The 27,083-nt window shown below is 59.7% G+C and overlaps 2 protein-coding genes across 2 annotated transcripts; both read left to right on the top strand.

Moving 5' to 3' along the window:
• Window positions 1-3,691: 3,691 nt before the first annotated feature.
• Window positions 3,692-12,354, top strand: EREG (epiregulin; the record flags this gene model as incomplete). Its single annotated transcript, XM_084267017.1, has 5 exons — window positions 3,692-3,737; window positions 9,664-9,747; window positions 10,325-10,448; window positions 10,950-11,096; window positions 11,981-12,354. The coding sequence occupies 5 exons, from the start codon at window positions 3,692-3,694 to the stop codon at window positions 12,039-12,041; spliced, it is 462 nt and encodes a 153-aa protein (XP_084123143.1). The 3' UTR covers window positions 12,042-12,354.
• Window positions 12,355-20,931: 8,577 nt separating this feature from the next.
• Window positions 20,932-26,099, top strand: AREG (amphiregulin; the record flags this gene model as incomplete). The annotated part of the gene is made up of 5 exons (XM_084267074.1): window positions 20,932-20,978; window positions 21,109-21,297; window positions 23,553-23,736; window positions 24,170-24,328; window positions 26,012-26,099. Exons 1-5 carry the CDS (start codon window positions 20,936-20,938, stop codon window positions 26,097-26,099), a joined length of 663 nt encoding a protein of 220 aa, XP_084123200.1. The 5' UTR covers window positions 20,932-20,935.
• Window positions 26,100-27,083: the final 984 nt, after the last annotated feature.

The raw sequence follows: 27,083 nt of genomic DNA, 5'->3' as shown, positions 1-27,083 counted from the left end.
CAGCTTGGAAAATGACCTTTATGCGCACTAAATCCGGCTCAAGGTTGTTCCATCCTCCGTTCCCTCCAGACTGTTCCGGGCATCCCAGTGAAACACAGTCCCTTCTGAGAGCTCACATGTGTGAAGCTCTGAGAAGCCCATGTGAGCTTCTCACCACGGGGCTCTGAGCTTCTCACCGGGGAGGATTCTCACCCTTAATATTCATCTTCTGAAAGTAAATGCTGCCTGCTGAGCTGCACTCCCAGGAGCCAGCTGATCTCTCTTGACTGTGTCTTGGGGGTGTCTCATGCAGTGCAAGGAAAGCTTGCTGCATGTAACAGTTCTTACACACAGACTGACGTTATCCACTTGTGCTGTTTGCCAAAATGCTAATTTTTCCAAGAATTTATGGAAATGCTACGTTTCATTACTTGATGTTTCTAAGAGTGCCAAGTGCTTCGGTGCCAGACTGGGAATGATCTTATTCTGGTTTCAAAAATACTTCCAGCACAAAAATGTTGATTTTGGGAATAGGTCTTATTGTCAACAAAAGCTCTGCAGATCCATCCCCAGAACGGCAGTGCAGGAACCTAGATTCAGGTCCTGCAGAAAGCAGCTGAAGCAAGCAGTGCAGCTACTCACCACATATGGATTTAGTTTGGTACAGCACTTCCCCAGAGTGGCAGTTCTCTGCTCTGAACACATGTGTGTGCTTCTACAGAGAATCACCCTGAGGAGAAGGATTTTCAGGCACAGAAGAATGTATATTTAATCTGGGGGTTTTCCTCCCTGGGTTTGAAAGGGTATTTCATTCATGGAAAACCCTCTGTGTCATGAGTGGCAGGTAACTGACAGTCCGAGCTCAGTCCATACCCCTGGAGGGATCCCTGCCATAGACTGAGCTCAGTCCATACCCCTGGAGGGATCCCTGCCATAGACTGAGTTCAGTCCATATCCCTGGAGGGATCCCTGCCATAGACTGAGCTCAGCCCATACCCTTGGAGGGATCCCTGACATCCATCTGCTGCTGTGGCCGAAGACTTGGGGCATCGACAGGGGGGTTAAGCCCAACGCACGCTGGAGCACATGTACTTTGTGAGTAGAGGTTATCTTGCAAGGCAGTTATTAAACCATTGCAGGGTAATAAAAGCAAGGCTTTTGCACGCTCTGTAGCTATTTCCTCCTGTACTTGGTAAGGGAGAACCCTGAAACCTCAAAGCATCCTGGGGGCTCCTCATAGCTCGGATGCCAAGTGCCATAAATCCCTCGCTGGCTGGGCTGGGGTGTGCCAATCCACCCACCAAAATCGAGGCCACTCGCTGAAATGCGCCCGCAGAGCTCTTGCCCAACCCCGTGCTGCCTCTCAGCGTTGCGCAGACCTGTCACTCCATACCTGGACCTGTGGGATGCCACGACTCTTCCCTGCGGTGCGGGCAGTGGGAACAGCCTCCTGGGAGAGCGGCTCTTAGGGCGTGTGTCAGCCGTATCCCAGGAGGCCGGCGCCACGTGGAGCAGAGGATGGTGAAAGCACATCTGAGGGTGCCAGATGTGGAGTTGCATCCCGTGAGACAAAGGACATTACAGAAAGATGAAGCAAAGGTGCCTGTGTGAGGCTTGTTTTCCATGTATTCAAATCCGAAAGAGGAAATTCCAATGAACTGCTCCAGTTGTGTCAGCACCACTCGGTATCTGGGTACCGGTACAGGACTATAATTAACAGCTCTCTTTCAGAGGATAAATCATGCAGGAATTTCAGGGTGAAATTAATTATAAAGTGGAAGTTCTATGGTGATGCTGCTTTTTAAGGCATCTGTATGCCCACACATGGAGAAATACTTTACTAATCGTTGCAATTCCTTCCTTTACTCACTGTGATCCCTGAAAGAGCTGACAATAAAATGCTTAATAAGGGGGACCAGCCCAAATTAAAGCAGCAACAAAAACAGTCATGGGGCATCAAAAAAAGCTACCATCTGCTAATCTTAGAGCGGTATACTGACAGGTAGGGGTGAGCCATGAGCCTGATGCTGGGGAGGGGGAAAGGGACTCGGGACAACACTGTCTGTATCATGTCCCACTTGGTTAGGACCAGCTGCTGAGGGCTACTTTCACACGGATGTTCATTGCGTTTGTCTTGCCAACTCTCAGAGCATCTGCATAATTAATACATGGTGCTGATAGGCCATTCCATCATGACATGTTGTTCTCTTGAATTTCAGCATCTCCACGCTGCTGTAGACCTAAGAAAACGCCCCAAAATCAAGATGGGTGTGATTTGTAAGTACCAGATCTATTCCAGCTCCCTGAATTAAGGTGTTCATGGATGAGAATTGCAATGGAGATGTAGCACGTTGTATTCTGCAATTAACCCTCTTGTATTGAGAACTGCTTATAAAACAGCCAGGTTATGGATACTTGAGTCATCGACTGTTAAACTGCTCCCAGTATCAATACTTGGATTCCTCGTGCTGGGAGATAGGCTTATCAGTTCTGCAGTACCACAGGTATCACCTTGCCTTTTTTGACGATGGAAAACGGAAAGGCAGAGGAAGATGGTTTTTACTTTAAAAGGAAAAGAACCAACCAGCCTGGCTCAGCAGCATGCTTAGGTGAAACAGGCTTTGTATTTTAGGAAAACGTGCTGCAGGGATCTGGGGGTGTGCTGTGGCTGTGCTCTCTCATGAGGGTATGCCAGTGCTGAACACAGCCTTGCCTGGCAGCGACACAGGGCTTGTGGCTTTCAGACGGGTGCTTGAAAGGCATTTCTCATACCAAGTAGTGGTAATTAGTCGAGTGCTGTTGAAGTAACCGAACGATCTGTTGGTGGCAGGAACTGCCTGTGCTGTGAGGCTCTGAGGAGGCCGAGGGCCGGAGGGGCAAAACGTGGCGTCAGCACCCGCTGACCTTGAGACCGTGGTGGCCGCTCCAGGTGCTGGATGAGGTGCTGGCATTCCTGGGGCCTGTGCTGGAACTTAATAGACCATTTCTGCCCCGAGCGCTCGGGCACCCTGGCAGCCACACAGTGCGTGTGTGTGAGGGGGGCTTGGGCAGGGCCGGGGGCAGGTAGGGGGGCGAAGGCGGTGAGGCGGGCTGGGCGTCCCTGGCGTAACACGTGTGCTGTGCAGCGGGCTGGCAGGCTGAGCCCCCCGGCAGCGGTGCCGCATGGGCAGTGGCTCGCACGGATCAGGCGGGGGCAGGGGGGATGTCAGAGCCCCGGGCGGTGCGCTCCGTGCCCCGCGATGCGCGCTCGGTGCCCCGGGCGGTGCCCTCAGCGCGCCGCGGGGCTCGGGGCGAGCCGGGGGGACCCTTGTGCCCCGCGTACTGCTTGCGGTCAGGGCTGCTAGAGCCGGGGAGAGCGGCAGGGGTCAGGCAGGAGCGCGTCCGGCCGCCCTGCCCATCCCTGCCCCGGCTGCGCCCTCCTGCCCGCCGCCGGGCAGCGCCCCTCGGGCACCGGGGGCGGCTCGGCTCGGCTCCGCTCGGCGGGGCACGGCCCACCCGGGGGCGGCGGGGCAGGAAGCGAGGAGGCCGGAGCCAGGCACCTGTCCCGACCCAGCCGCTATTTCATCACCGGCGAGCGCTGCCCCGCCTCTCCCGCCGGCCCATAAAGGGCCGGGGCGGCGCGGCCGGCACCCACACCGCTCCTCCCGCTCCGCCGCAGCCTCCTCGCTTCCCTTCTCCTCCTCCTCCTCTCCTCCCCAGGGACCCGAGGGCGATGGACGCCGGCTGTCAGCGTGCCCGCAGCCTGCTGCTCTTCCTCGGTGAGTGTCGGGACCGCTCCGAGCCGCTCCGGCGGGGCTGGCGGTCCTCGGTTGGGGCCGGGGGGCGCGGGGCAGAGCCCGGAGCTGGGGTCCCCTTCGGGCGAAGCGCCGTGTCTCGCCGCCCCGGCGGGGCGCAGGGGCCGGACGGCTTGGGCATCCCTGGGCGCGTCGGGGGGCAGAGCACGGAGGGCTGACCCTGGCCCCGCTGTCAGGGGCTGTTTCGCTGCTTGGGCGATGCCCAGGTGTGTCCGTGACTGCGGGACGGGGTCTGTGTCCACCCCGGCTCAGGGCATGGGCTTGTTAAGGGTCAAAGAGTCTGACTGTAAATCTACCCCTGTCGAGTCCACCGCTAATCCATGTCCCCCCAGAAAGGCCATGGAAGCTGTTCTCTTTCCCCGTCTCCTGTCTCTGTCCCCTGGTCCTGCTGCCTTCGTCCAGGCTGTGTTCTGGGTGAGCTCAGCAGGTGAATCCCCATGGCAGCAAAGACTTCCTTATGGTAACAAAACAGGTTGTGGCCTCCCTACGCTTGACACTTCTCCACCTCCTCGCTGGGAGTGTGTTATTCTGTTGTATGACATAAGCTACCTGAAAGTCCAAAGTGGACACGTGTATCCTCAGCACACCAAGAGTGCTGGAGTCTGGGCGTGCAGTGAAGCAACAGCTGAGCCTTGCCACACAACAGCTGGTCCCTGCTGGGCACTGGCAGGGACAGGCTGTGGCTGCTGGGAGCCAACCCTCTGAGGGGTCTCGAGCTGGGTGGGCAGCAAATCTTTGGGGCAGGACTGAGACCTGGCGTGCTTGCACGCTGCTTTAATGACAAAGCACATTCTCTGGCTCGTGTTCAGGGTCGTAGGGGATGGAGAAACTCCGTTCCCAAGACTTCTCTTTTGGGGCAGGTGTTCCCCAACCTGTTGAGCCCGCTGCAGCTTCAGTTTCTGTCACCTCAGCCAGGTGTTTCCGTGGTAGCTCAGGGAGCAGCATCTCGCTTGCCAGGACAGCAGGATAAGCATCTTCTAATCTGTGACTTAGCTGTGCTTTGCCCAGAACTGGCACTGGAAGGAACTGGTATGTCTTCATGGATTTCTGTATGGTTTTATTTATTTCCGGGGCAGGCACGAAGTCTAATAGTGAGGGATGGATTAGTCATAGCTGGGTGGCATCATAATGAGTGGTAGGAGCACTTTACTGCCTTTCCCTCCCAGGTCAGCAGTGTAAGCAGAACTCGGAGCCGCTGGCAGGAGGCTGGCAGGCTGTGGCTGGCGTTACGCCGGACGGTAAGAGGCTCCCTGCTGAATGGCTGAAGCCAGGCTGAAGTGACAGCCCTTGCCAGCTTCATGTCCTGGGCTTGGCACAGCAGAAGGCAGTGGTGGGGGAGAGCCACGGCTCAGCCCCCAGGAGCCACGGTGCTGTGCCAGCCGCAGGGTGAGGTGGCGGGGATGGAGCCAAGCCTGGGCACTGCCTTTTCCGTGAGCTGCTGCAGGAGCCGTGGCACTGGTCTCCCTGCAGCCTCTTCACTGGGCAGGACAGGCCTCAGATCCCCAGTCTTGCACCAGGTTTGTCTGGCCACCATCGAATGGGCGACTGTAAAGGTCTCTGGGACTGGAGATGTAGCAGATGTCAGCAGCTGATGTGCCAGGCTGGAAGCGATAATGGATTCTGCTTCTTGTGTGCCATCGGCACCTCTGCCCCATGCACGTGGCAGGAAGCAGAGTGGCCCAGGGGTGGCAGGGATGATGGGGTGGGCACACACATAATGCAGTTACCTGCATGATCTCTGCCTACGGGTGAGTCCTGGGGCAGTGTTGAAGGTGACAGTGTGTGCCTGCAGCAGTGATGGAGTGAGAGTGTTCCCATGCAGGCTGGGGTTCCCAGGGCTGCCCCAGAGCTGCTCCATCCTGGCCCTGGGCATCCATGACTAAAGTTGGCAGTTCTGAAGTTGTGGGTGCAAAAGGCGAGGTGGGGAGACCCAGACACTGCTCCCCAGAAGGGTGCAGAGGTGCTACAGTCCAGTTACCCTGCGGCTGACTTACACAGTCCCTTTTGGTACCGTCATGTCTGGTGCTGCTGTTTAGCTTCTCCTTTGGCATGGGTGAGGAGAGTGGGCTGTGCACCCTGTGTGTCTCATCCCAGGAGGAGGAGTGGTGGGCATGGCCAGGCACCTGGGCGCCAGGTACGTCCTACCTGGGACAGCCAGATGCTGTGTCCTGAGCGCAGGGACAGGGAGGTGAAGTCATCACAGTTACCTCGAACAGCCACTTCCCCTTTCCCAGGAAACACGCTCTGCCTGCATGGATACCCTGACCTCTAGAGATGCTGTGGCTGATTCAAGCAAGGGGTACAGCCAAAATCTTGACCTAGAGCGTGCTGATTGCAAGGCTTTACTTGTAGCTTTTCCTTTCTGTGATCCTCATCTACAATGCCCCCATCCTCCCACCCACCCAGCCTTTCTTGCCAGTGCTGCTGGCTTGGCCTGAGATGGCCTGCAAGCTTCTGTGGCTAGCTGGGGAGGGGAGCAGCAGAGGGCTGTGGAAGCAATGTTGAGCAGTAGCAGTGGCAATGCTCACAAAGCCAGTAGGACAGACTGCCCAATTTCACATGTTTCCTGCGCAAAGGCAGCCTTAGACACTCAGACATGCTCTGGTGTCCCAAACCCAGTGACGGGGACCCACCTTGATCCATGTCTAGAGCGAAAATGGGCTGCGATGCTCCAGGTACACATCACCCCTGCACTTGGCACGGCTCAGTTGGCGCACCCCGTGTGGGAGACCATGGAGCTGCCAAACGTCGAGTCGCATCAGGGGGTCATCTTCAGGTGTGCTAGTGCAGGGGTGGTGATCTCAGTGACAGGCAAAACCAACGTGAATGGTGACTGGACTCTCAGAAACCCGGCCCTTCCCCTCGAAAACAGGCACAGCTCTTGCAAGGAGGCTCGTTCTCAGTGACGTGTGCCCCATGTGTGCATCCTCTGTCCTGAGCGGCCCCGTGGCTGGAAGCGATAGCTGGCTCTCCAGGGACGAGCGGGTGAGCAGCCCTCGCCTCTCACCTCTCATGAAGGCTGCAGGGAGCAAAGGCAGCCAGTCTCTGTCCCTCCTTTCCCTCCTGCCCGGCGAGGAAGGAGGAGTGGAGAGCAGCATCGCTCCTGTCCAGGAACCGCTGCTTCCCTGACAGGAGTCCCCGCGGCGCCGCACACTCCTGCTGGTGCTGCGGCAACGTGCGAGGCACACGTGAGCATCCCCCACCCCGCTCCTCTTATCTCCTACCCCGGAGAGTGTTTGCTCAGCAGCGAAGGAGCAGAAACACTGCCTGCCTCTCCCAGGCCCTGCCTCCCCTGGCGATCGCCCCGGCAGGGCTGCCCCGGGCCGAGCGCTGCGTGGATCCCTCTCCCCGCCGCGCATCCCTCCTCCTCCCGCCCCTGTGCTGCAGGACGAGCCCTGCCCGAGCGCAGGGGATACCGCTGGGTGTCAGCAGATACCTGTGCCTGCGCCCAGCCTCCCGGCCCTGTGCCTGCTGAACCGGGCGAGCCTTTGTTCGCTGCCGTGGGAGGAGGTGCCTTTTATCTGTCTGTTTGGCTGGGTTCTGGCCTTTCCCCAGCCGAGGGCAGAGCCGGCCTCTCGTGTTCCTCGGCGTGAGGTGCTCAGACACCAAAGCTGGGGTCTGGTAACGCTCCAGCTGGGAACTGTAGGTTGAAAAGCGGCTGCTGGGGTGTGCTGGGATGTGCTGGGATGTGCTGGGATGCAGGCAGCGTGCAGGCTGAAACACAGACGTGTGGGCTGAACCGGGTGGGCAGCAGGCCTGGTCTGCCTGCTTCACTAAGCACAGGAGGAGGGGGGGTCTCTGGTGCCTCTGGCACATCTTGCCCTGACTGATGCTCCTTAATCCCACCTGGCCCCCAGACCGAATCCTGCCCCAGCAGGTCACACCGAGGTGACAGCAGTGGTACGTGGGGCAGGAGGGGGCCTGGGGTCACTGACTCTCGGTGGTCTCAGCATCCCCTCTTGTATGGACACGGTGTGTGCTGAGTGGGGCAGAGCTGTCCTGGGCCACCGCTCCCTGCCCAGGGCGCAGCTTAGTCCCTGGAGCACTCCTGAAATGTCCCTCTGGTTGCTGGCAAGGAGGACTGAGCCAGTAAATCCTCTTTTCCCAGCATGGTTTGGGACAGCTGCCCCAGCACTGCGGTTCCAGCGGGGACTGAGCTGGGCTGTCTGTCACCCCACGGCCTCGTCCTTCACACCCTTCAACTCCCTGTCCTGGCGACTCGCTGGCCTCACAGGAGCCTTAAACTGCCGGTCCTGATGAGATCTGTAGTGAGCACAGCGCTGTGGGAAAAGAACAACAAATCCCACCTTGAAAGTAAACTTGCTGGCCCTGCCCCTTGGAGTGAAAGGCAGGTCCTGCTGAGTCACACCAGAAGGCACGGGTGTCTCCAGCTCCATCTCCTGTCCGAGGCCAGACACCGGCATCACCGGGCTGTTCCATGGCTTTGGCTGGCCCAGTCCTTGTCTTTTCTTGGTCGCCTTGGTGACAGCTTGGCCAGGAACAGGCTGCAGAGGGGTAAGGAGGAGTGGTGTTTGTGAGGAAACACGGATGCGCACACCCTTCTGGGATGGGCATTCCTGCAGTTCTTGTGTCTCCCTGGAATAGGGCTTGAGGGAAGCCTCCTGATCACCCAGGAACAGGCGAGCTGCAGGAAGTCCATAAATCACTGCTAGATTTAACACTGAGATGTAATGAAACTTTCTAATAACCCCGTCGAATTAGAGCGATCAAGAAATTATGGAGGCACACTCCCTCCATTACACATGCATGACCTGACAGGTTAATGGAGGCAAACAGCCCAAAGACACAAATTACAGACTTCTGTGGAATGGGGCTGGTGACTAAGCAGTTCAGGAGCAGGTTAGCTTGTGGCCACGGCAGGAGAGCGAGCCAGGAGCTTATGGCCAGCTGGGGCAAACACTGGCTGTTCCTCGTGGGCTGGCGAGCCGTGGGGCTGCCAGCACGTGTGCTGGCCTCCCAGTCCTGCCTGGAGATGTTTGCTGACCCAGTGGAACCCTGCAAGCTGTGCCCCTGCAGTGCCCTGTGGCCCGGAAGGTGCCCATGTGCTGGGGCTCTGAGGGGAGGGAGGGCCCCAGCTCCCCACGCAGAGGCAGCTCCGAGCTCCTCGGCCGGCCTGGTGCGCTCTGCTGTTAGACCTGGTCCCCACACCAGACCCGCTGCAGGGTGGATGGAGGAAGGGCAGAAGCCTGCCAGCCTCCTGCTGGCTCTGTGAGCTCCCCAGCGTGGCCAGTGAGCTCTCCCACTGGCTGTCCATGCAAGCAGGCCATCAGCTGGAAAGCTCCAGCCCTGGGTGTGCGTGCAGGAGGGCGAGCTGAGGGCTGGGAAGCCAGGTGGTGCCTGGAGTGGGGTGCTGAGCCTGGCACCCTGAGTCACCGGCTTCCCCAGGCTTCCCGAGCCCCAGGAAATCCTCTCCCTGGGGACTGGCATGTCTCAAGGACACCTTACCTTGGCCCCCCAAGAGCTCCTCCTGTGCTGAGTGTGCCTGACTGCAGATCACTGGCTGCAGCCCTTGCACAAGTGCCATGCCAGGTGCTCAGAAACCCGACAGAGCCAAGCTGGACCCTTCTCTGCCTCTCCACATTATCCCTCCCAGCCTGCTCCTGCCCAGCTGTGCTCACAGCGTGGCTGAGGGGTGGGAGCTTCTGTCTGGGCTCTGCTCTCCATGCACAGCTTGCCTTTCAGAGCTGTGTCTTACATAACACAAGCACCAGACCTCTCACGCCCACGGTGTTTTTTACAGTGCTGCATCTCTGTCACCAGGATAAATCCCTCTGCTGCTCTTGTGTTAACCTGCTGAGCACAGCGGCTGAAATCCGCACCCAGACTTGCAAAGCATCGAGTTCTGACTCCTCCTCTTGCTCTCTCACAGGTTATCTCTTGCAAGCAGCCCTGGGCACAACTGTGATCCCCCTGTGCGGTCCCAGCGAGATGGACAACTGCACAACAGCACTAAGTAAGTGCCTTTGGGGAACAGGGGGCACTGTTACCTGGCACTGCTTGGTGGAGAGGGGTCCGAGGAGCCACGGAGATGCTCAGAGGGCTGGAGCAGCTCCCCTACAGAGAGAGGCTGAGGGAGCTGGGCTGGGTCAGCCTGGAGAAGAGAAGGCTGTGGGGGGACCTCATTGCAGCCTTCCCATCCCTGAAGGGAGCAGTGGAACAGGAGGGGAATGGTCTTGTTAAAGGGCAGAGACTGGCAGGACAAGGGGGCTGGAGTGAAGCTGGAGGAGGGAAGGGGGAGAGGAGAGGCTGGGGGAAGCTCTTTGCAGAGAGAGTGGTGAGGGGCTGGAAGGGGCTGCCCAGAGAGGGGGTGGGTGCCCCATCCCTGGGGGTGTTCAAGGCCAGGTTGGATGGGGCCCTGGGCAACCTTGTGTAGCTCCAGTCCTGGAGGTTGGTGTCCCTGCCTGTGGCAGGGGGTTGGAGCTCTGTGCTGGCCTGGGAGACTGTTACTCGTGCTTGCAAAGCTTGTGTGCTGTTTGGGAAGTACGGCGGGGAGGGACGGCTGGTGAGGTGCTGACAGAATCTCCTTCCAGTCCAGACAGAGAACAGCCCACGTGTGGCTCAGGTTGGCATAACCAGGTGCAAGCCTGAAATGAAGGACTACTGCTTCCACGGACAGTGTGTCTACATCGTGGACCTGGATGAGCACTACTGCAGGTACAGCTGGGGCACAGGGTGTCCCCCCGCCTCCCGGGTGGGCTCTGGGGTGAACCCCACGCAGGCACAGCTGGAACGCTGCTCCAGCAAAGCCCTGCTGTGTGCTGGGAAGGAGCAGTGGATCCACAGTGCTGCATTTAAGCAGGAGTGAGGCGTGTGTGCTGGCTACAGTGAAACCTGGGCCAGAGCCCGGATGCCTGAATTAGTCCCCAGCCCCTCTGACACTTGGGACGCTCATCCCCATGTGCTTCCCTACGGTAGGGAGAGACCCAGACCTCAGGCAAGGCAGCAAGGTCTCTCCTTTGAGCCAGCCTACAACGCAAAGCCCCTGTAGGCATTTCTACTGGCATTCCTCATTTGCTTGAGGGATTTGCAGCCATTTCCAGGACATAGTGGGCTGGAGTCAGAGCAGTTCCAATTGCGTGTCCCCGAGGAGGCGGCGTGGGTTTGTGGGCTGTGACCCTGTGGCTGTGTTGCTAACGGTGCATCTCCCATCCCCAGGTGTGACGTGGGCTTCTCAGGCGTGCGGTGTGTGCACTCCGAGCTCGTCAGGCAGCCCCTCAGCAAGGAGTACGTGGCACTGACGGTTATCGCTGTCCTGCTTTTCCTCACCGCCGTCTCCCTTGCGAGCTACTACATCTGGAGGAGGTAAGGAAGGTTGCTTTGGGCCGCTCAGGAGGGCAGCTCAGCTCTGTGTGTAGCGGTGTGTGTGCTGTGTAGCTGGGCTGGGGTGCTGACACTCGCGGGGCTGCATGGGGATGGTGTGAGGTACAGCCCCACTCGCCTGTGCTTAGCGCAGTGTGCCGGAGGGGAAGCGTGCCGACCGGGGAGCACCCCCCACGTTGCAGGCTGGGCAGCAGCACCCTCAGATGCCCTTTCATAGAAAGCGTGTTGAGGTGCAGGAGAGAGCAGACAGGGAACAGGAAGGTCCCAGTTCCTCTTCTGGGGAAAGCCGCTTCCCCAGACATCAGGAACCAGAGAGCGGCTGGAGCGCTACCGGGGGACGTGCTGATGGGACGTGTGGTGTCTGGGACATCCCGAGCGTTGCCTCACCCCCTTCCCGTGAGGACAGTGGGGACTTCTCCACTGACAGAGCCACAAGCAGCAGGAATGGTTCCAGAGCTGCCAGGGCTGAGGAGGAGCAGAGCCCGTGGAGGCAGAGCTGGGCACAGCCGCTCGGGTAGCCAGGTGCTGACCACCCCAGTCCCCCCTCCTGAAGCCTCCACGGTGCGTCACCTCCAGCAGAAGATGCCCCAGACCATTAGGTGCTGCACCCTGCAGCAGGGCAGGATCCTGCAGGGTTCCCCCAAGACAAGCCTAGTTCCAGCAGCAGGATTTTAATGCAGATGGGAATCGCCTGTGAAGCGCTGGGCTCTGAGACTCGGCGTGCAAGTTCTCTCAGGCCTGGAAGTGAGCCCAGCCAGAGCCCGGCTGCTGGCTGTGTCAGTGAATGCTCTCTGCCTTCCCCCTGCCCCAAAAAGCCCTTTGGAGCAACAGGCTTCCCAGAGCTCACACTTCTCTGCCTCTTCCAGGTACCGAAGCAAGAAGAAGCGAGCGAACACCAGCGAGTACAAGGAAGTTGGTGCCCTGTAGCCAGAGCGGTGGCTCCCTGCAGTGCTCTGCTCCTCTGGATGGACTCCCTGGCTCCCCATCTATTTAACTGTTATTTTTATTAACGCTATTTACAATATTTATATCCTGTTAAAGATTTCAATTGTTTGGTGATCCAATCAGCATAGGTCAAGCATTTTGTTTTCAGTGTTTTATTTTTGTATTAACTGTTATTTCCTGATGAGAACCCCCCTCACGTGTTTCTGTGGGACAGAGATATATTTTTATAAAAAGGCATCTCCTTACTCTGAAGAGTAATTTTGTATTTATTCTTGTGAATATACCCAAAAGAATTCTCCATGAAATAAAAGTTCTAGACCAAGCCAAGACGTCCGTGTGGTTTGAGGGGGGTGGGACTTGGTGTGGTTTGGCTGAGCAGGGTGTTGGAAGGCCCAGTGGTTATTTTTGGAGAGAGAAAAGTATCACTGGTGATGTGTGTGGATGTGCTGTGGCTGCAATCAGCACAGCCATTAGCTGGGGTAATTGGAGGAGGAGTTACAGGAAAGCAGCACAGGACCTGGTGCAGCCTCTCCAGCACGGGCTGTGTGACAGCAGCGTGGGTCTCTGCTCCTCTGGAGAGTTGTGCTGGGGGCACTGGGGGTGACAGCAGGGAGCCGGTGCCACTGGTGTCTCAGCTGAATGCCACAGCACGTGGCAGCTCAGGGGCTGAGTGCAGCCAGCAGAATAAAACTCCCTCTGACCTCGTGCCAGCACCTGAGTCCTGCCCCTGGCACCTTGTGCTGCCTGTGGTGCAGCCAGGAGCAGGGCTAAGGGAAGGCTCTGAGTTTGGGCTGATGGAGATACAGCACTGGTCTAATGTAATGATAGACCAGCCCACTGGTTTAGCTACACCCTGAGCGTGGCTCCCGAGGACCAGGAAGGTTCTGAATCATCCCTGATAACCCCACCACTTCTCACACTTCAGAAGGTGTGAGAAAAAGCACAACCTTGATGTCATGGCTGGTCTTTGCTGGTGGTCCACACCAGCTGCATCACCTGTGTCGCTTGGGGTGTGTTGTTCTGTGCTGTGGACAGGATCTGTGACATGAAGAGCAGTGGGAGCCGACCTGTCACAAAGTGGGAATGCTCTTTCAGAAGCCCCTGGTCAGCCAGAGGCACCTGTGGAGGAACAAACGGGCTCTTTTCCCATCTGGCTGCCCTCCTGGGAGATCAAGCACATGGAATGGTTTTAGCCTCAGAAGTAACGCTCCTCTGCCAAGCCTGTAGGTAGCAGGCATCGCCCTGCAGAGCCTGGGAAAGGGACCGGTGGGCTCAGCCCCCTCCGAGGGAAGGAGGCTGGTTGTGATGAGCCACTGGGGGAGAGCAGGGGGCTGCGACTGGGAACCGGGAGGGTCCCCGGGTCCTTAACTGCAACGAGTTAGCAGGGGATTGCTGGTCATTCCTGGTTAACTGGGTTAACTCTGTCATGGGGCTCTTATTATCTGCTCTCCAGCTTTTCACTTCCTCTCTCCTTCTCCTGTAATCCAGTTGTCACCCAGGAACCTGTTCTGCCAGGTAACTGGTGACAGATATGGCAAGCCCTGCCACAGCCTCCTCGGTAGTGTGGCCTTTCCCAGCGCCAAGATGGGACAAAAACTGATTCTTGGAGCCTCCATCCATTCCTGTGACCCAGCTGGGTAGGTGTGACACATCTTTGTTCCCCTGCCAGGCCTGGTCCATCCTCCAGCCACGTTTCCTGGGCTCGTGCAGGAGCCTCAGCGCAGACACAGCCCAGCCCCGCTCTGCTCCGACACCGCACGCTGCCGCCTCTGCCCCTCCGCTTGGCCGGAGCATCCCACGGGGCCACCCTGTGCCCTGACAGCACCGGCTGTAGGTGCTGACCTGTGCACTGGGGGCCTGTCACTGGTGGCCGGGGGCTCTGTGCTCTGCCCAACCCAGCTCACCAATGGGCCTCTGCCCAGTCCTGAGTTGCAGGGACAGCAGCTGCCTGGGGTTTATCGTGCCTGGAGCTGTTTGGGTCAGGCAAATCCAAGAGGAACCATCCTCCACCCTCAGGCCTGAGCAGGATGGGTTTGGTTTCTTCTGTCTGTCCTAACTCTGAGCTGATGGCCATGCTCTGGCTTGGGCTTTCTCCACCTGCTCGTCCCTCCCAGCCCCTGTGTTTTTCTCACTGCTGCAGATGATTGAGCAACCGCAAGCTTGGGGCCACATACCTGCCTGCCAGCTCAGCAGCCTGTGCCGGCTGGACGCAGGTTGCCCGTCCAGCAACGCGCAGCCGGGTCCCGGGGACACACCCCGAGTAATTTGCCTCAGAGAGTGAACCTCCCTCATTCTTTCCATGGCTTGTGCTGGCACCACCTCCATCCCTCCAGTGCAGCGCTCCCTCGCCCGCACCGCCCCTCTCAGAGGCACCTCTGGCTGCAGCTCTCCTTTGGCTGTGCCCGCGGTGCGCCCCGGGCTCGCCCAGCCCCCTCCCCAACCCCTTCACCTCCGGCACCAGCGTTACAGGCTCCTGCTGGGCAGGTGTCCCCCTGCCCATGTCACACCACATCGTGGCAGAGTCGGTGCGTGAAGCGGGGGGACAGGGACCAGAGGCTGGTGCTGGAGGGACCCACCATGTGCTTCAGCCACCTGCGTGTCCTCGGGGCCCCGACACTTCCCTGGGCAGTTTCCTGCCTGGGACACGGTTGTGGCAGCTCTCCAGAGGATGGAGCCAGCGCAGCTCCCACCTGTTCAACATCTCCCCCAAAGTTAAACCCTTCCCCATCCCAGACCTGCCCTGGCAGTAACTCTGCCCGGGGCTTCTGGCCCTCAGGCAGCCAAAACCTGTTCCTGCCCCTCGGGATTCAGGCAAAGGCCACAGGATGCTTCCAGGCCCAGAAAGTGACAGTGACAGCTCCTCCCTGGGTGCCTGGTGGAAGGATGGCACGTTATTGAAGTGGGAATTACTGTAAGATTCTGGGAATCCCCTCGGAAATGTGGTGCCAGGGTGCTGGTGTTACAGCTGGTGGGACCTCCCCGGTCACAACAGACCTGAGTATTTCCCAGGCAGCGTTAGGAACACAGGATCACAGAGTCACCAGGGTGGAAAAGCCCTTTAAGCTCATGGAGTCCAACCGTCCCTGTCCTGTGCTGACCCAGATCCCTGAGCACCTCATCTCCCCTCTGTTAAACACCCCCAGGGCTGGGGACTCAGCCCCTCCCTGGGCAGCCTGTGCCACAGCCCCACAACTCTGCCAGGGAAGAGCTTTTCCCTCCCAGCTGAGCTGACCCTTCCCAAAGCAGGACCCAGCCAGGACACGGCAGAGAGAGTGGAAGGGGAGCAGCTGTGGTTACCTCAGCCACCCACTCCCTTGTCACCTCCACCCGCTTGTCCAGCACCCACCAGGTGTGGGTGTCACCTGGCCCGGAACCGCCATTCCCGTGACACCCCAACTCCGCGGGGTTAACCCCAACCCTCCTCCAGCCCCCAGGCCCTCACAGCCCAGGACAGGGCAGCGCGTTTAGCGCGGGAGGGTGACCTTTCCCTCCCCAGATGCCGTCCGGCCTGTTGCGTGCCTGAGAGCCATGTCAGCGAGGAGCTGCCAATCCCCAGCCCCGTGAGTCATGTGTCCCCCCCGGCGGGTCTCCTGGGGCTGCGTCAGCCTTGCCCAGAGCCCGAGGAAGCCTCCGTCACGGGCTGGGGTTACATCACAGAGGCGGAGGACGTTGGGATGACCAGTCCCTGTCCCTGCTGAGGCAAGCCTGGGATTGCCCAGTGCAGCCAGCACATCCTCTGCCCTGAGAAGGGCTGGTGTGGAGAGGGAGAGAGCAGATTCCAGGGGCTGGGAAGCAGAAACCATGAGCTCCTTGGAATTGTGGGCTGGGTCAGGACCAGTCATCCTCTGTGTTTATGAAGAAAGGATGGGTGGGTGGGTGCATGGATGGATGGATGGATGGATGGGAGGATGGATGGATGGGTGGATGGATGGATGGATGGATGGATGGATGGATGGATGGATGTTGTTCCATCAGTGAATGTAGAAGTTTGGTCTTGCATAAATAGTCCTCATTATTTTAATAAAGCCGGTGCCAAACCTAAATGACTCCAGCACTCCCATTATCTAATCCCATCCTGTGTGATTAAAAGCTTTCCCAGCAAACCGGGAGATTAAAACAACTGATCACAAAACATTGAGACACCTCGGTGCCCGGCCCCGCCGGGGGCCGCCTGAGCCTCCTGACCTGGTCAGCAGAGGGCATCAGCCTCTCGCAGGAGGCGCCGGGAGCCGCCGAGCCGCCGGAGCCGGGAGGCACCGGCCGCGCCGGGAGCCGCGGGATGGCCGCAGCCGCCGGTCCGCGCCCCGCAGCCGCCGGTGCCGGGCGGGCTGCCCGTGCCCTGCGCTGTGACGGGAGCTGGGCGCTGCCGCTCCCGGGCGGCGGAGCAGCGAGCGGGGCTCGGTCTGGCGCATCCCGGGATGGGACATCCGTCCCGACACACGGCAGCGCGGGGCGGCAGCCGGCCGGAGCAGTCACAGCAACGGGCTGGGCGATGGGGACAGCACGGGGCGAGGTGATGGGGAGGAGGGGTCCTGCCAGGGCTTGGCAGGGGCCGCAGCCCTGATGCATTTAGCCTCAGGCTACAGTTCCCACCCTGCATCTCGGGCTTTTCCCGGCTCAGCTCCTTCGGAATGTGTTTTGTTGGGCCCTGTGCAGCCCCTGGGGGGGAAGGGCCTTCGGGCTGCCGTGCTCGGTGACCTGGCCAGGTGTGTTAAGACATCCTGTCCCCAGGTGCTGAACTAACGTCAGGGCACCCCGGTGCTGCTGAATTCCTCCTCTCACACAGAAACCCGTTAGCTCCAGGCAGCTCCAGCAGGCTCGGGAACAACCTCCTGCAGTTTGGAACGGAGACAGAGGTTGGTTCCCATCAGTGCAGCAGGGAAATCCTGAATAACGATGCCAGAAGACACAGGGCAGGGGCCAAGAGGCACAAATCCTGTCACCCAAAGCTTGTACACTGAGGGGGGGTCCCTGGGGCAGAGAAATCCCAGCTCCAAGGTGACCTCACACCCACGGTACTAAGGCCAGGAAAGGGATGTGTTATTCACCCTGCTTCACAAACTGGAGTCACAACCACCCTGGCAGGGCACTTTGCCACGGGTAGCAAAGAAGTGGCTGTCCAGAAGTCACAAGAAATGAACAGCAAATTCCTAGCTCACGCTCCAGACATCAGAGGGAGCCAGGTTTTGGCTTTTAAAACCACCCTCCAGTGGCCTTTTGTTCTGTGGGGGCTTTTTTAACACAAAGATTCCTGCTCCAGCTCTTCTCAGCTCCATCTCTGAGACACTAGGGGAAAAGAGCTCCATTGATTTCCCCAGGGATACACAACAGATCCATTGTCCAACAGCCACATAACCACACGTGCTCCCAAAGTGTCCCATGATGGAGCTGGAGACCCCCAGACCTCCACGAGCAGGCGTCTCCAGAAAGGCAGCACATGGGCCTTTCCCCTTCCCTCCTCCCAGCGCCCTGGCTACACATCTACATCCTCTTCATTACAGCAACCCTGGTTTGCATCAGCAGGAACCGGTCACACGCATCAGAGCTGCCTCCCTGCCTGTGAGGGAGCTGCCCACAGCAGAAGAGCCCGGTGCCTGTGCATCACCAGCTGGGTGAAAGTCCAGCGAGCTGCCCAGCCAGCCACTGCTCCACTCTGAGTCACTGCCCTTCTCCAGCCACTCTGCTGGCTGGCTGGGAAGGGGTGACTGCCGGTCAGACTCCCAGGCCAGCTCTGCCCGCCCTAGCAAAACAAACGTTTGATGTCAGTGAAGCAGATTAATGGGCAGGTACTTCCCATCTTCCTTTCCCTGCACACACTTCCCAGAGGTGTTATCAAGAGTAAAGAGAGTGAATAAGGAGAGCGCAGTTGGCACTCGGGCTCTTGGGCAGACAGGATGCCCCAGTGTGCCCCACCAAGGCCAGGCAGCTGTCAGCAGCCAGGTCACTGTGTCTCAGGTCCCTGCCTGTGGTCCTGATTGTCACAGCACGGCCAGAGGAGGGATGGGCTGAGAGCTGGTCATCCCATTGGGGAGAGAGCAGGGTGGCTCCTCTGGCATCCCTGGGGTCAGGGAATACAGCCCAAACACTGCCAACCCAGGGGCCACCAGCACAAAACAGAGCTGCCAACATGCAGCTCCACATCCCAGCACATCCTTGTTTTCAGCCACCTCATGGTGTCGGTGTCAGCGAGGAGGGCAGCAGGTCCCAGGAGCTGCCATGCAAAGGAGGGGGCACATGAACGTGGAGTCAGCGACATCAGCGAGGGGTTCGCTGCAGAGCACCTGCCTCGGGGCACAGGGTGGCCCTGGTGGCCCCGGGGCTGCTCAGCTGCCCAGCAGCAGCAGTGCTGCAGTCCTCATCGCCGGGACGCTCTCTGGAGGTGACCCTGGGAGGAGCGAGGCAGGCTGGCGGGAGGATCCTTCCCTCTGGCGTGCCCGTGGGGCGCTCATTGCCACCAGCAGGGACCGGCCGGTGCGCCGCAGCCCCCGGGAAGCAGGTCTGGCGGGGGCGGGTGCCGAGGAAGGGCTCTGGCTGTGCGGTGTGAGCGGCTCCCGGCTCCGGCTGCCGGCTCATCGCTCCGCGGGGCTCCCCAGAGCCCCCCCGTCCCTGGCACCCGCACGGTGGCCCAGCCAGAGCGGGCGAGGGCTCTGGGAGCAGCAGCCCCAGCAGCAGCAGAGCCCCGGGTGCGGCCGGGGCCGCTGGCTCAGTAGGTGGCACTCTGGATCCACGGGGAGCCAGCCCGGCCCCAGCTGAGCCCGGCCCAGCACCCGGCCCCGCAGGCCCGGCCGCAGCCCCCTCGGTTGGCCGCTCCGGGACACGCTCAGCCCGTGGGCAGCGGCCAGGTGGGGTTCCAGCCCTGGGACGCGGCCGCAGCCAAGCTCGGTGCCTCCTCCCTGGCAGCACACCGCAGAGCTGGGCTGCCTGGCCCACCCCGAATGCCCTCGACCGGCGGGTGCCTGTCCCAGCAGCAGCCTGGCAGGGCCGGCCCAGGGCGCAGCCGTTCGGGAAGAGCTGCTGTGATGCCCCACGGGAGCCCCTCTGTGTACAGCCGGCGGCCGTCAGCACCTTGCTGGGGTTTCTAGTGCTGAGCAGCGGCGGCAGCTGATGCCAGGCTGCCCCTTGGGAAGCAGGAGGGGCCGGAGGCAGTCGGTGAGCTGCCTGTCAATTTCAGAGCCCAATTCCTGGCTGCTGCCAGGCTGGAGACAGGAGGAGAGAGAGCATCCTGAGCCAGGAGCTGGATGCAGTCTCCAAACACCTTGGGTAACACAGGCAACGGCGCTTGGATCATTCAACCTGCCCCCCCAAGCCCCCCCTTTCAGTCCCACAGCAGGGCCTGCCGGGGTGTGCGGGCCTGGAATACAAACGGGGCACAAAGAAACACACTGCAGACACCCACAGGGACTCTGCTAAAACATCAGAGGGCTGGAGCAGCTCCCCTATGGAGAGAGGCTGGGGGAGCTGGGCTGGGTCAGCCTGGAGAAGAGAAGGCTGTGGGGGGACCTCACTGCAGCCTCCCCATCCCTGAAGGGAGCAGAGGAACAGGAGGGGAATGGGCTTGTTAAAGGGCAGAGACTGGCAGGACAAGAGGGATGGAGGGGGGAGGTTTACTGGGCCTGGCTGTGCCAGGTCAACGTCCGAGCGAGCGACTCGGCAGCTGCTTCCCCAGAGCTCCTGGGCATCGCCTCTCGGGCTTGGCGTGACTTGGCACAGACGGCGCCGGGAGCCGCCTGTCTTCCCTCAGCCGCGTGGAAAGGGGAGAAGGTTTCATGACGGTGCGGCTGGATCCCAGCCACCTGAGCAAAGGCCCCGTCAGCTTCCTGAGCTGGCGGCATGCCAGCCCCTCTGTCGCACACGGATCCTCCTTTCCTGGCACCCGGCGGCCTTGCCACCCGCCTGCCCGCTCGAGGGGCCCAGCACCGGGGCAGAGCGGTACCCGTCCCCCCATCCTCGCCGCCCCGCAGGGCCTTGCCGGGTTCCCAGCCCTCACGGAGGTCTGTCTCACACCCCCCTACCCATGGTGAGGAGCCCTGGCTGCCGCAGCCACCTGGAGCTGCTGTGCTGGGGGGGCCCATGTCCCCCCCGCGGGCCCCGGAGGCTGAGGGTGACTGCCTGTTGGCAGCGGCACCCCTGCCATGCCGCCATGCTGCCGTGGCCCCATGCCCCACTGCACCTCTGTGCCTCCATGCCCCTGTGCTGCTGTGCCCCATCATGCTGCCGTGCCCCCATACCCCCATATTCTTGTACCCCTGTACCCTGCACCCCCATGCTGCCATTCCTCCGTGCCCCTGTACCCCCGTACCCCCCGAACCTCCGTGTCCCCACGCCCCTGCACCCCCAAACCTCCACACCCCTGTACCCCCTAACTTCTGTACCCCCGTGCCCCTGTACCCCCATACCCCAGTGCCCCCGTACCCCTGTAGCCCCTGTACCCCCATGCCCCCGTACCCCTGTACCCCAGTACCCCAGTACCCCCATATCCCTGTACCCCCATACCCCCGTACACCTGTACCCCCATGCCCCCGTACCCCTGTAGCCCCGTACCCCCATGCCCCCGTACCCCCGTACACCCCGCACCCCCGTACCCCAGCGGCGGGAGCGGGGCCAGCCCCGCGTGCCGCCCCGCTCCGCGTGCCGCGCTCTCCATGGCAACGCCGGGCCAGGCGCGCGTGCGCCCCCGTCGCCCCGCCCTCACCTGCCGCGCGCCCCGCCCCGCCCGCGCGCGGCGGCCCCGGCGCGCGAGCCGGGCCGCCTATAAAGCGCGCGGCGGCGGCGGCGCTTCCCCCTGGACCGCCGCGCGCGCCGCCTCCCGCCGGGACACCCGCCGCCTCGCGCCGCTGCCGCCCTCCCGTCCCGCACCCGCCTCTCCCGCCGCCCCCATGCGCGCCCTGGCGCTCCTCGCCGCGCTGGCCCTGCTGGCAGGTGCGTGCGGGGCGGCGGGAGGGGGGCGCGGGGACGGGAGGGAGGGAAGGAGGGAGGGAGGTTGGGGGTCTGTCTCGGCGGCGGCCGGCCCGTGCTCCCGCCGCTCAGCGCCCGCCGCTTCTCCCCGCAGCCGGCCGGCCGGCCGACGCCGCCTCGCCCAACGCCACCGAGCCCGAGCGGCGCGGGAGCCCCGGCGCCAGCCGGCGGGAGCCCGAGCCCCGCGAGGGAGACGCCGTGTCGGGCTCCGACTCCGAGGAGGACGAGGAGTACGAGGAGGCGCTGCCCGTCCGCCGCTACATCGTGGACGATTTGATCCGGGGTGAGTCGGCGGCGGGCTCGCGGAACTCCCCGCGGGGCGGAGCGGGATGCGGGGCTGGGGGTGCGGGGCCGGCTGCGGGCTGAGCCGCTCTCCGGTGACCCGGGCGGGACGCTGGTGCCGGGCTGGCTGCCGCCCGGGGGCTCGGTGGGGCTGCGGGCGCTGTCCGCGGGTGGCGGGGCGCGTTCCGCACCGGCCGGGCTGCCCCGCTGCAAGGGCTTCCCCCCTCTCCTCTCGGGACGGCTTCTCCGGGGGGCAGTCGGCGGGGGAGGCAGCTGCTTGAGCCCCCTGCGGGGCAGCTGAAGCGCCTCTCGGGCGCACGCTGTGTGAGCTTGGCCGGCTGTAAGCTGTGAGGGGACCTGAGCGGCCCCCTGGCTTGGGGGGGCTGTGCTGGAGGCAAGTGGGGTGCTTTGGGGGGATCCAAGCCTGGGCAGGCATCAGGAGCTGGTGCTGTCACCCCCGAGGCAGGATCCGGCCTTTGTGTGAGCCCCTGGGACCCCAGTACGGTGAGGGGGGCCGTGCTGGGGTCTGCAGCCCTTGCTGCAGTGTCCCTTGTGCTGGGGACTCCCCGGGGAAGCAGGAGCGCCGGAGCTATCGAGCAGCTCAGCCTGTGAACCTACCGGCTGGGTGACTTGGGTGTTGTATAACTGCACAGAAACCTGAATCGTTACCAAAGGTGGTTGGTTTCCAGACCAGCTCTTCTGCTGGGCGTGAGGTTTATCTGCGGAGCCTTGGAGCTGTTGTGATTCAGCCACGGGTGGCTTTCCCGGCTGCGCAGCTCGCAGACAGGGACACGGAGATCAAACCGACAAGCCCTGAGCAGGGAGAATGGAAACAGCCTCAATTATGAAAGTGTGAACCTAAACATCAGGTTGGACTGGACAGAGCAGGGGCCTCAGCCACTGGTAGCGAGCTCCCATTTCCAGGGACAGGAAGCCTTGCTGCAGGAGCAGTGCTCCCTGTTTACATATTAATACAGCTTATACCATTTGAATTGCAGTACTGGTTGCTGAAGGCGCTTTTGCTTTTAAGTAACTTCAAGCCAGGCTTGTTGCTCGAGAAGTGAAAATGATCAGCTGTCTAGACAACAGAGAATTGCACTCTGTTCCTTTGTGCAGCCTCTCTGCTTGTCACTAGGAACTCGGGGATGTGCCGGGGTTGGATGGGGCTGGGAGCTCTTGTGGGGATGGCTGTGTGCACCGTGATGTGGGTGAAGCTGTAACGCACCCCAGGTGGCTCCCATTAGGCTTGAGGAGTGCAACAGAGGAATGGAACGGTCTTGTTAACAGCTCCACTGATTAAGACCTGTCCAAGCTCCCCTCGTTAACTATCACTCCTGAACAGCAGCATGCTGCAGTGGGTAGGCTTGCTCCATGGCTGGCTCCTCGCAGAACTGGCTCTCCAGCAGCTTGCTCCGAAATGCTGGTACTGAGCGTGGAGCAGCAGCAGGATGCCTGTCCCTCGGTGGCTGGCTCTAGCTCGCTGGCCCCAGCCAAAGGAGGGCGACTATCCCTGTTTAAATCCAAAGGCTGCTAAGTCACTCCAAACCACACTCTTCTAGAGGTTTGTCTTAATTGAGATAATGAGGGGCAGCAGTAAGCGGCAGAACAAATCGCCTGCCTCTCGTGGACTCTCCTGCTTTCGCTCCGCGGCTGCGCTTGGCCTATCTCAGAGTAGGAGAACTGGAAACGGGCTGTCTTCTGCTGAAGACAGCACTGCAGGTGGTTTGGGAGAAACCAGTAGGCCAACTGGGATAGCAAAGCCTTGCCTCTGCAGGTGCCTGGGACTATCTAGTGAGCGGCAGTGCCTTTCATCAGCCATGCAAATGGAGGGTTGGAGCGAGGGAGGCTGTGAGCCTTGTCTGAGCTGGTGTGATGCTGCTGGATGGTGTGGCTCAGTGGGAACTCATCTTCTCCACATGCCTCTGCTCTAACTTGCAGGGCTTCCCTCAAGTCTCTTAAGCTGTGACATGCTGCAGCCCTTGAGCTCTGCTCTTTGTGTCCGGTGGCTGTCCCAGCTCTGCTGCTGTGTGGTGCACAGGGCTTACTGGGGACCCAGCTGTGCTTAATGGGCTGGGGAGCTGCTGCCCTCCTGCTGGGTGTGAAGTGCCCAGCTGCACGATCACCTGCATCCTGAGCCTCCTGATCATGGTTCTCCTGCAGAGACCTTCCCTTGACCCCCACCAAGTCCTGTAATTCTTATTTCAGAGTCTAACCCTTTCTCCCTTGCTGGACTGAGTCATCTTGTCCTTTTTTCAGTTGAACCCGTGGTCAAACCCAAGCCAACCAAGAGGGGGAGTGAGAAGAATGCTGGAAAATCAAGGAGGAAGAAAAACAAAGGGAAGAACAAAAAGAAAGGGACTCCCTGTGACATGGAATACAAAAACTTTTGCATTCATGGTGAATGCATATACCTAGAACATCTCCAGATGGTGACCTGCAAGTAAGTGGCTTGAACCTTGTGAGTTTGTGGTTGGCAGGAGCTGGTGGTGTGTGAGGGCTCGGAGGAGGAATCGGTGTCTGCTTGGCATGGATCAGTCTCCTGCTGTATTTTGACTGAGAATCTCTCTGCCATGTAAATTAAGTGGTGATGGAATCTGAGATGCATAACAAGCCACTGAACTCATCAGTTGGTCATAAACTCAAACCAAAAGAATGACAAGGCGTGTCTTCCTGGAACATCACGCCCAAACTAATCTCGACTTGTTGAAATGCTGACAAACCCTGTGCTGCAGCGGTGACTGCGCGTCGCCAGCGCGCTCCGGAGGCAGCACCTGGAGACCAGGGGAAGCTGGAGGTGTCCGAGTGCGTGGGGGTGTCCTTGGCTCCGTGTGGCGAGGCAGCAGATGAGAACTTGTGTTCCTGTTTGCTTGCAGGTGTCACCAGGACTTCTTTGGGGAGCGCTGTGGTGAACAGTTCATGAAGACACAGAGGAAGAACGATGTGGCAGACTCCTCGAAGACCGTGCTGGTGGTGGTGGCTGTCCTGCTCTCCAGCATCAGCTTCATTGCTGTGCTTATCATAGTGATAGTGCAGTGAGTATTGTACCCTTTAGTGTCTGTCTAGCTGAAGCATGAGTGGGGCTGGGATCCAGTAGCCCTGAAACGTGTGTGGCTCACCTGAGTCATGGGGAAGGCATCCAAAAGGGCTGTGCTCTCACCCCAGCTTGGATGTCTGGAGGGTAGGAGCCAAGTCTGAGGGATTCACTTACCCCTTCTCCCTATTGGCTGTGGGCAGCCTGTGCCCTGTGTCTTCTAAAAGAGCCTTTGGGCTCTTGACAGCCAGGATAGGATCATTCCAGTGCTGCAGGACGCCAGAGGAAGTGGAGGAGGAGCGCTACTGCTGACACAGCGGCGCCTTCCCTAATCCTTGTGGAGAAGCCAGCAAGCTGTCATGTAGCAGCCTCACAGGTGGCTGTTAGCCAGCTGGGCACACAGCTGGAGGGAGGAAGCGCTGCTCCCACTGGCCATGTAGTCATGGAGCCTGCTGGGCTTGAGTACTCAGGGGGATCCAGTGGGGGAACAAGTGGGTACAGTCCCAAACGGTGTACTGCTTGCTGGTAGGGTGGAGGGAACAAACCTTTCCAGCCTGACAAACTCCTGACAGCTCAGTCTGGTGGGTCCTGTGGTGAACCAACCCAAAGAGCTTCTCAGGGTACATGTTTCAGGCCTTGTATCGTGCCCTTGGCTGTGCCTGCTAACAGGTGGTGTGCAGCAGCCTGTGCCTGCCTGTGCCTTGTGTCCTGCCAGTGCTTTGGTTGGGAGTTAGTGCTGAGGTCTGACAGCACAGGCAGCTTGTCCTGGTGTTTCCTGGGCCTTGGAACAGTCGTCCAGTTCTGATGCTGCTGCTCCACCACAGTAGAGCTTGGGATGTTGTAGGTGGAACTCAAAGGTTCAGTCTAAATTTAGACTTGAAGTACATGAAGTGAATTGGGTACGTGCTGTACCCTTTCCTGCAGTTCAGGAAATAAGGTGTGCATCTCACCTGCCTGTTGATTCATATTCAGATCTGAACTTGAGGAATGCTGGGATGAATGCTGGCTCTCAGAATGCTGCCTCATTCCTCTCTGCTAGGAGGGAGAACCAGCTCTGTTGTGCTGTAGGAACAAACAATGAGGGCTGGTTGTTGGGATGAGCTGTGGAGTAGGACTGCTCTGGTTTCATGCTCTGAGCAGCCTTGAAGCATGAGGTCCACCAGTCTGTGCCTTCCCCAGAGAGGCTGCATGGTCTGTCTGGAACAGTTCCTAGGAAAGACTGGAGGCAATCCCAGAGCAGCTTGTTTATGCTGTGTTCAAGGGACTCACTGAGAGGACAGGGACTTGAAACACTTGAAGTACAGGGCTCTGCTGTGGGGAAGAGGAAGGCAGCTAGCTCTGCAGCTGTTGGCCAAAGCCACTGGAACACTGGTCCCCTAGAAAGGCTGCTGGTGCTTTGCTCAGTCCAGCAATAAACCCTCTCCATCCTGTGACCTGGAAGCCAGGAAGCCTTGACCCTGTGAGCCAAAACTGCCAGTGTGTAACTTGGGGGCTTTGTGGTGTTCTCCTCAAACTCTGCTTGGTGCTGAACGCTTCAGAACTCTGCTTGCAACTGGCTGCTGCTGAGCAGTTGCTGGAGGGTTGGGAAGACATGAATCCAGGTGTTGTGGAGGAGGTGGGACCTGGTACCAACAGGATGTGTGTCAGGATGCAAAGTGACCTCTAACATGCTGTAATCCTGCAGGGTCAGGAAAAAGTGTCCTCAGTATGAAGAGAAAGAGGAAAGGAAAAAACTTCGACAAGAGAACAGGAATGGCCATGCTGGTGTGTAAACGAGCAGGAAGCAGGTAGGAAACTCAAGCCTTTTGGTCCTTCCAGGCCAGAGCTGCTGTACAAGAATTGCATGTGCATTTTGCAGAGCTAGTGTGGGCTTCTAACACCTGGAAACATGTAGGTGTTATGTGAATGACTGGCTCAGCCCTCTGGTTCCCTGAACCCCTGAGCTGGGAGTTGAGCAGTGCTGTTTGCTTCAAGGCTGCAGCCAGGAAGCTGAAGTGAGGGAAGGGAGCTCTGCTGGGATATGTGCACTTGGGAAGAGAAAGCCAAACCCTAAGCTCTGGGCAGAGGCAGGGTTTGTGAGAGGAACCACAGTAGACACCCATCATGGAGGATGCTGCAGCAGCCAGTGGATCATCACCCCGTGTAAGAGCAGTACTGAGCTCTTCTGTGTCTCCTCTGCCAGGCACCAGGCTTGGGGTGCTTAAAGGGCTCTAGAGCAAGACAAAGCTGCCAATTCTGTGAGCACCATAGGTGGCTATGACAGCATTGAGCTTACTGAGAGGCAGCCAGGTGCCAGAGCTCACTGTCCTGGTGGATGACTCCTGGGAGAAACCTCATGGATTTCAATGAGCAAACAAGTTGGCCTCTTCTGAGCAAAAGTGTATCTAACAGACTCAAGGACCCTTACTGAGCAGGAGTCATGCTGCAAGCTGAAGAAGGGGAGGATAAAGGATAGTCCTGAGGAGTTCTGGCTCCAGTTGGAGGCTTTGCTTTGCTGCATGCCAGCTACAGACCCTGTGCAAGCTGTGTCCAGTGAGGACAGGCCTGCTTTGCTCAGAGCTGAGGAGTGTCTAGTGGAGCATCCTCAGGTGTGTGCACGTACTTAACCCTCCTGCTGAGGCAGGTCTAGCAGAGCGCTTGTGCTTTGGGTGGTGATTAATGTGCCTGGTCTGCCCCTTACAGAACAGTTCTGCTGTGGCCACTGCCAAGCTGCAGAGTACCTCTGGCTACCTGACACATCCCCCTGGACACTGTGG

The sequence above is a fragment of the Gallinula chloropus genome (genome assembly GCF_964237585.1).
Source record: "Gallinula chloropus genome assembly, chromosome: 7".
Classification (NCBI taxonomy): Eukaryota; Metazoa; Chordata; class Aves; order Gruiformes; family Rallidae; genus Gallinula; species Gallinula chloropus.
The sequence above is the reverse complement of the archived record's forward strand: the minus strand, read 5'-3'. Positions and strand labels throughout refer to the sequence as shown.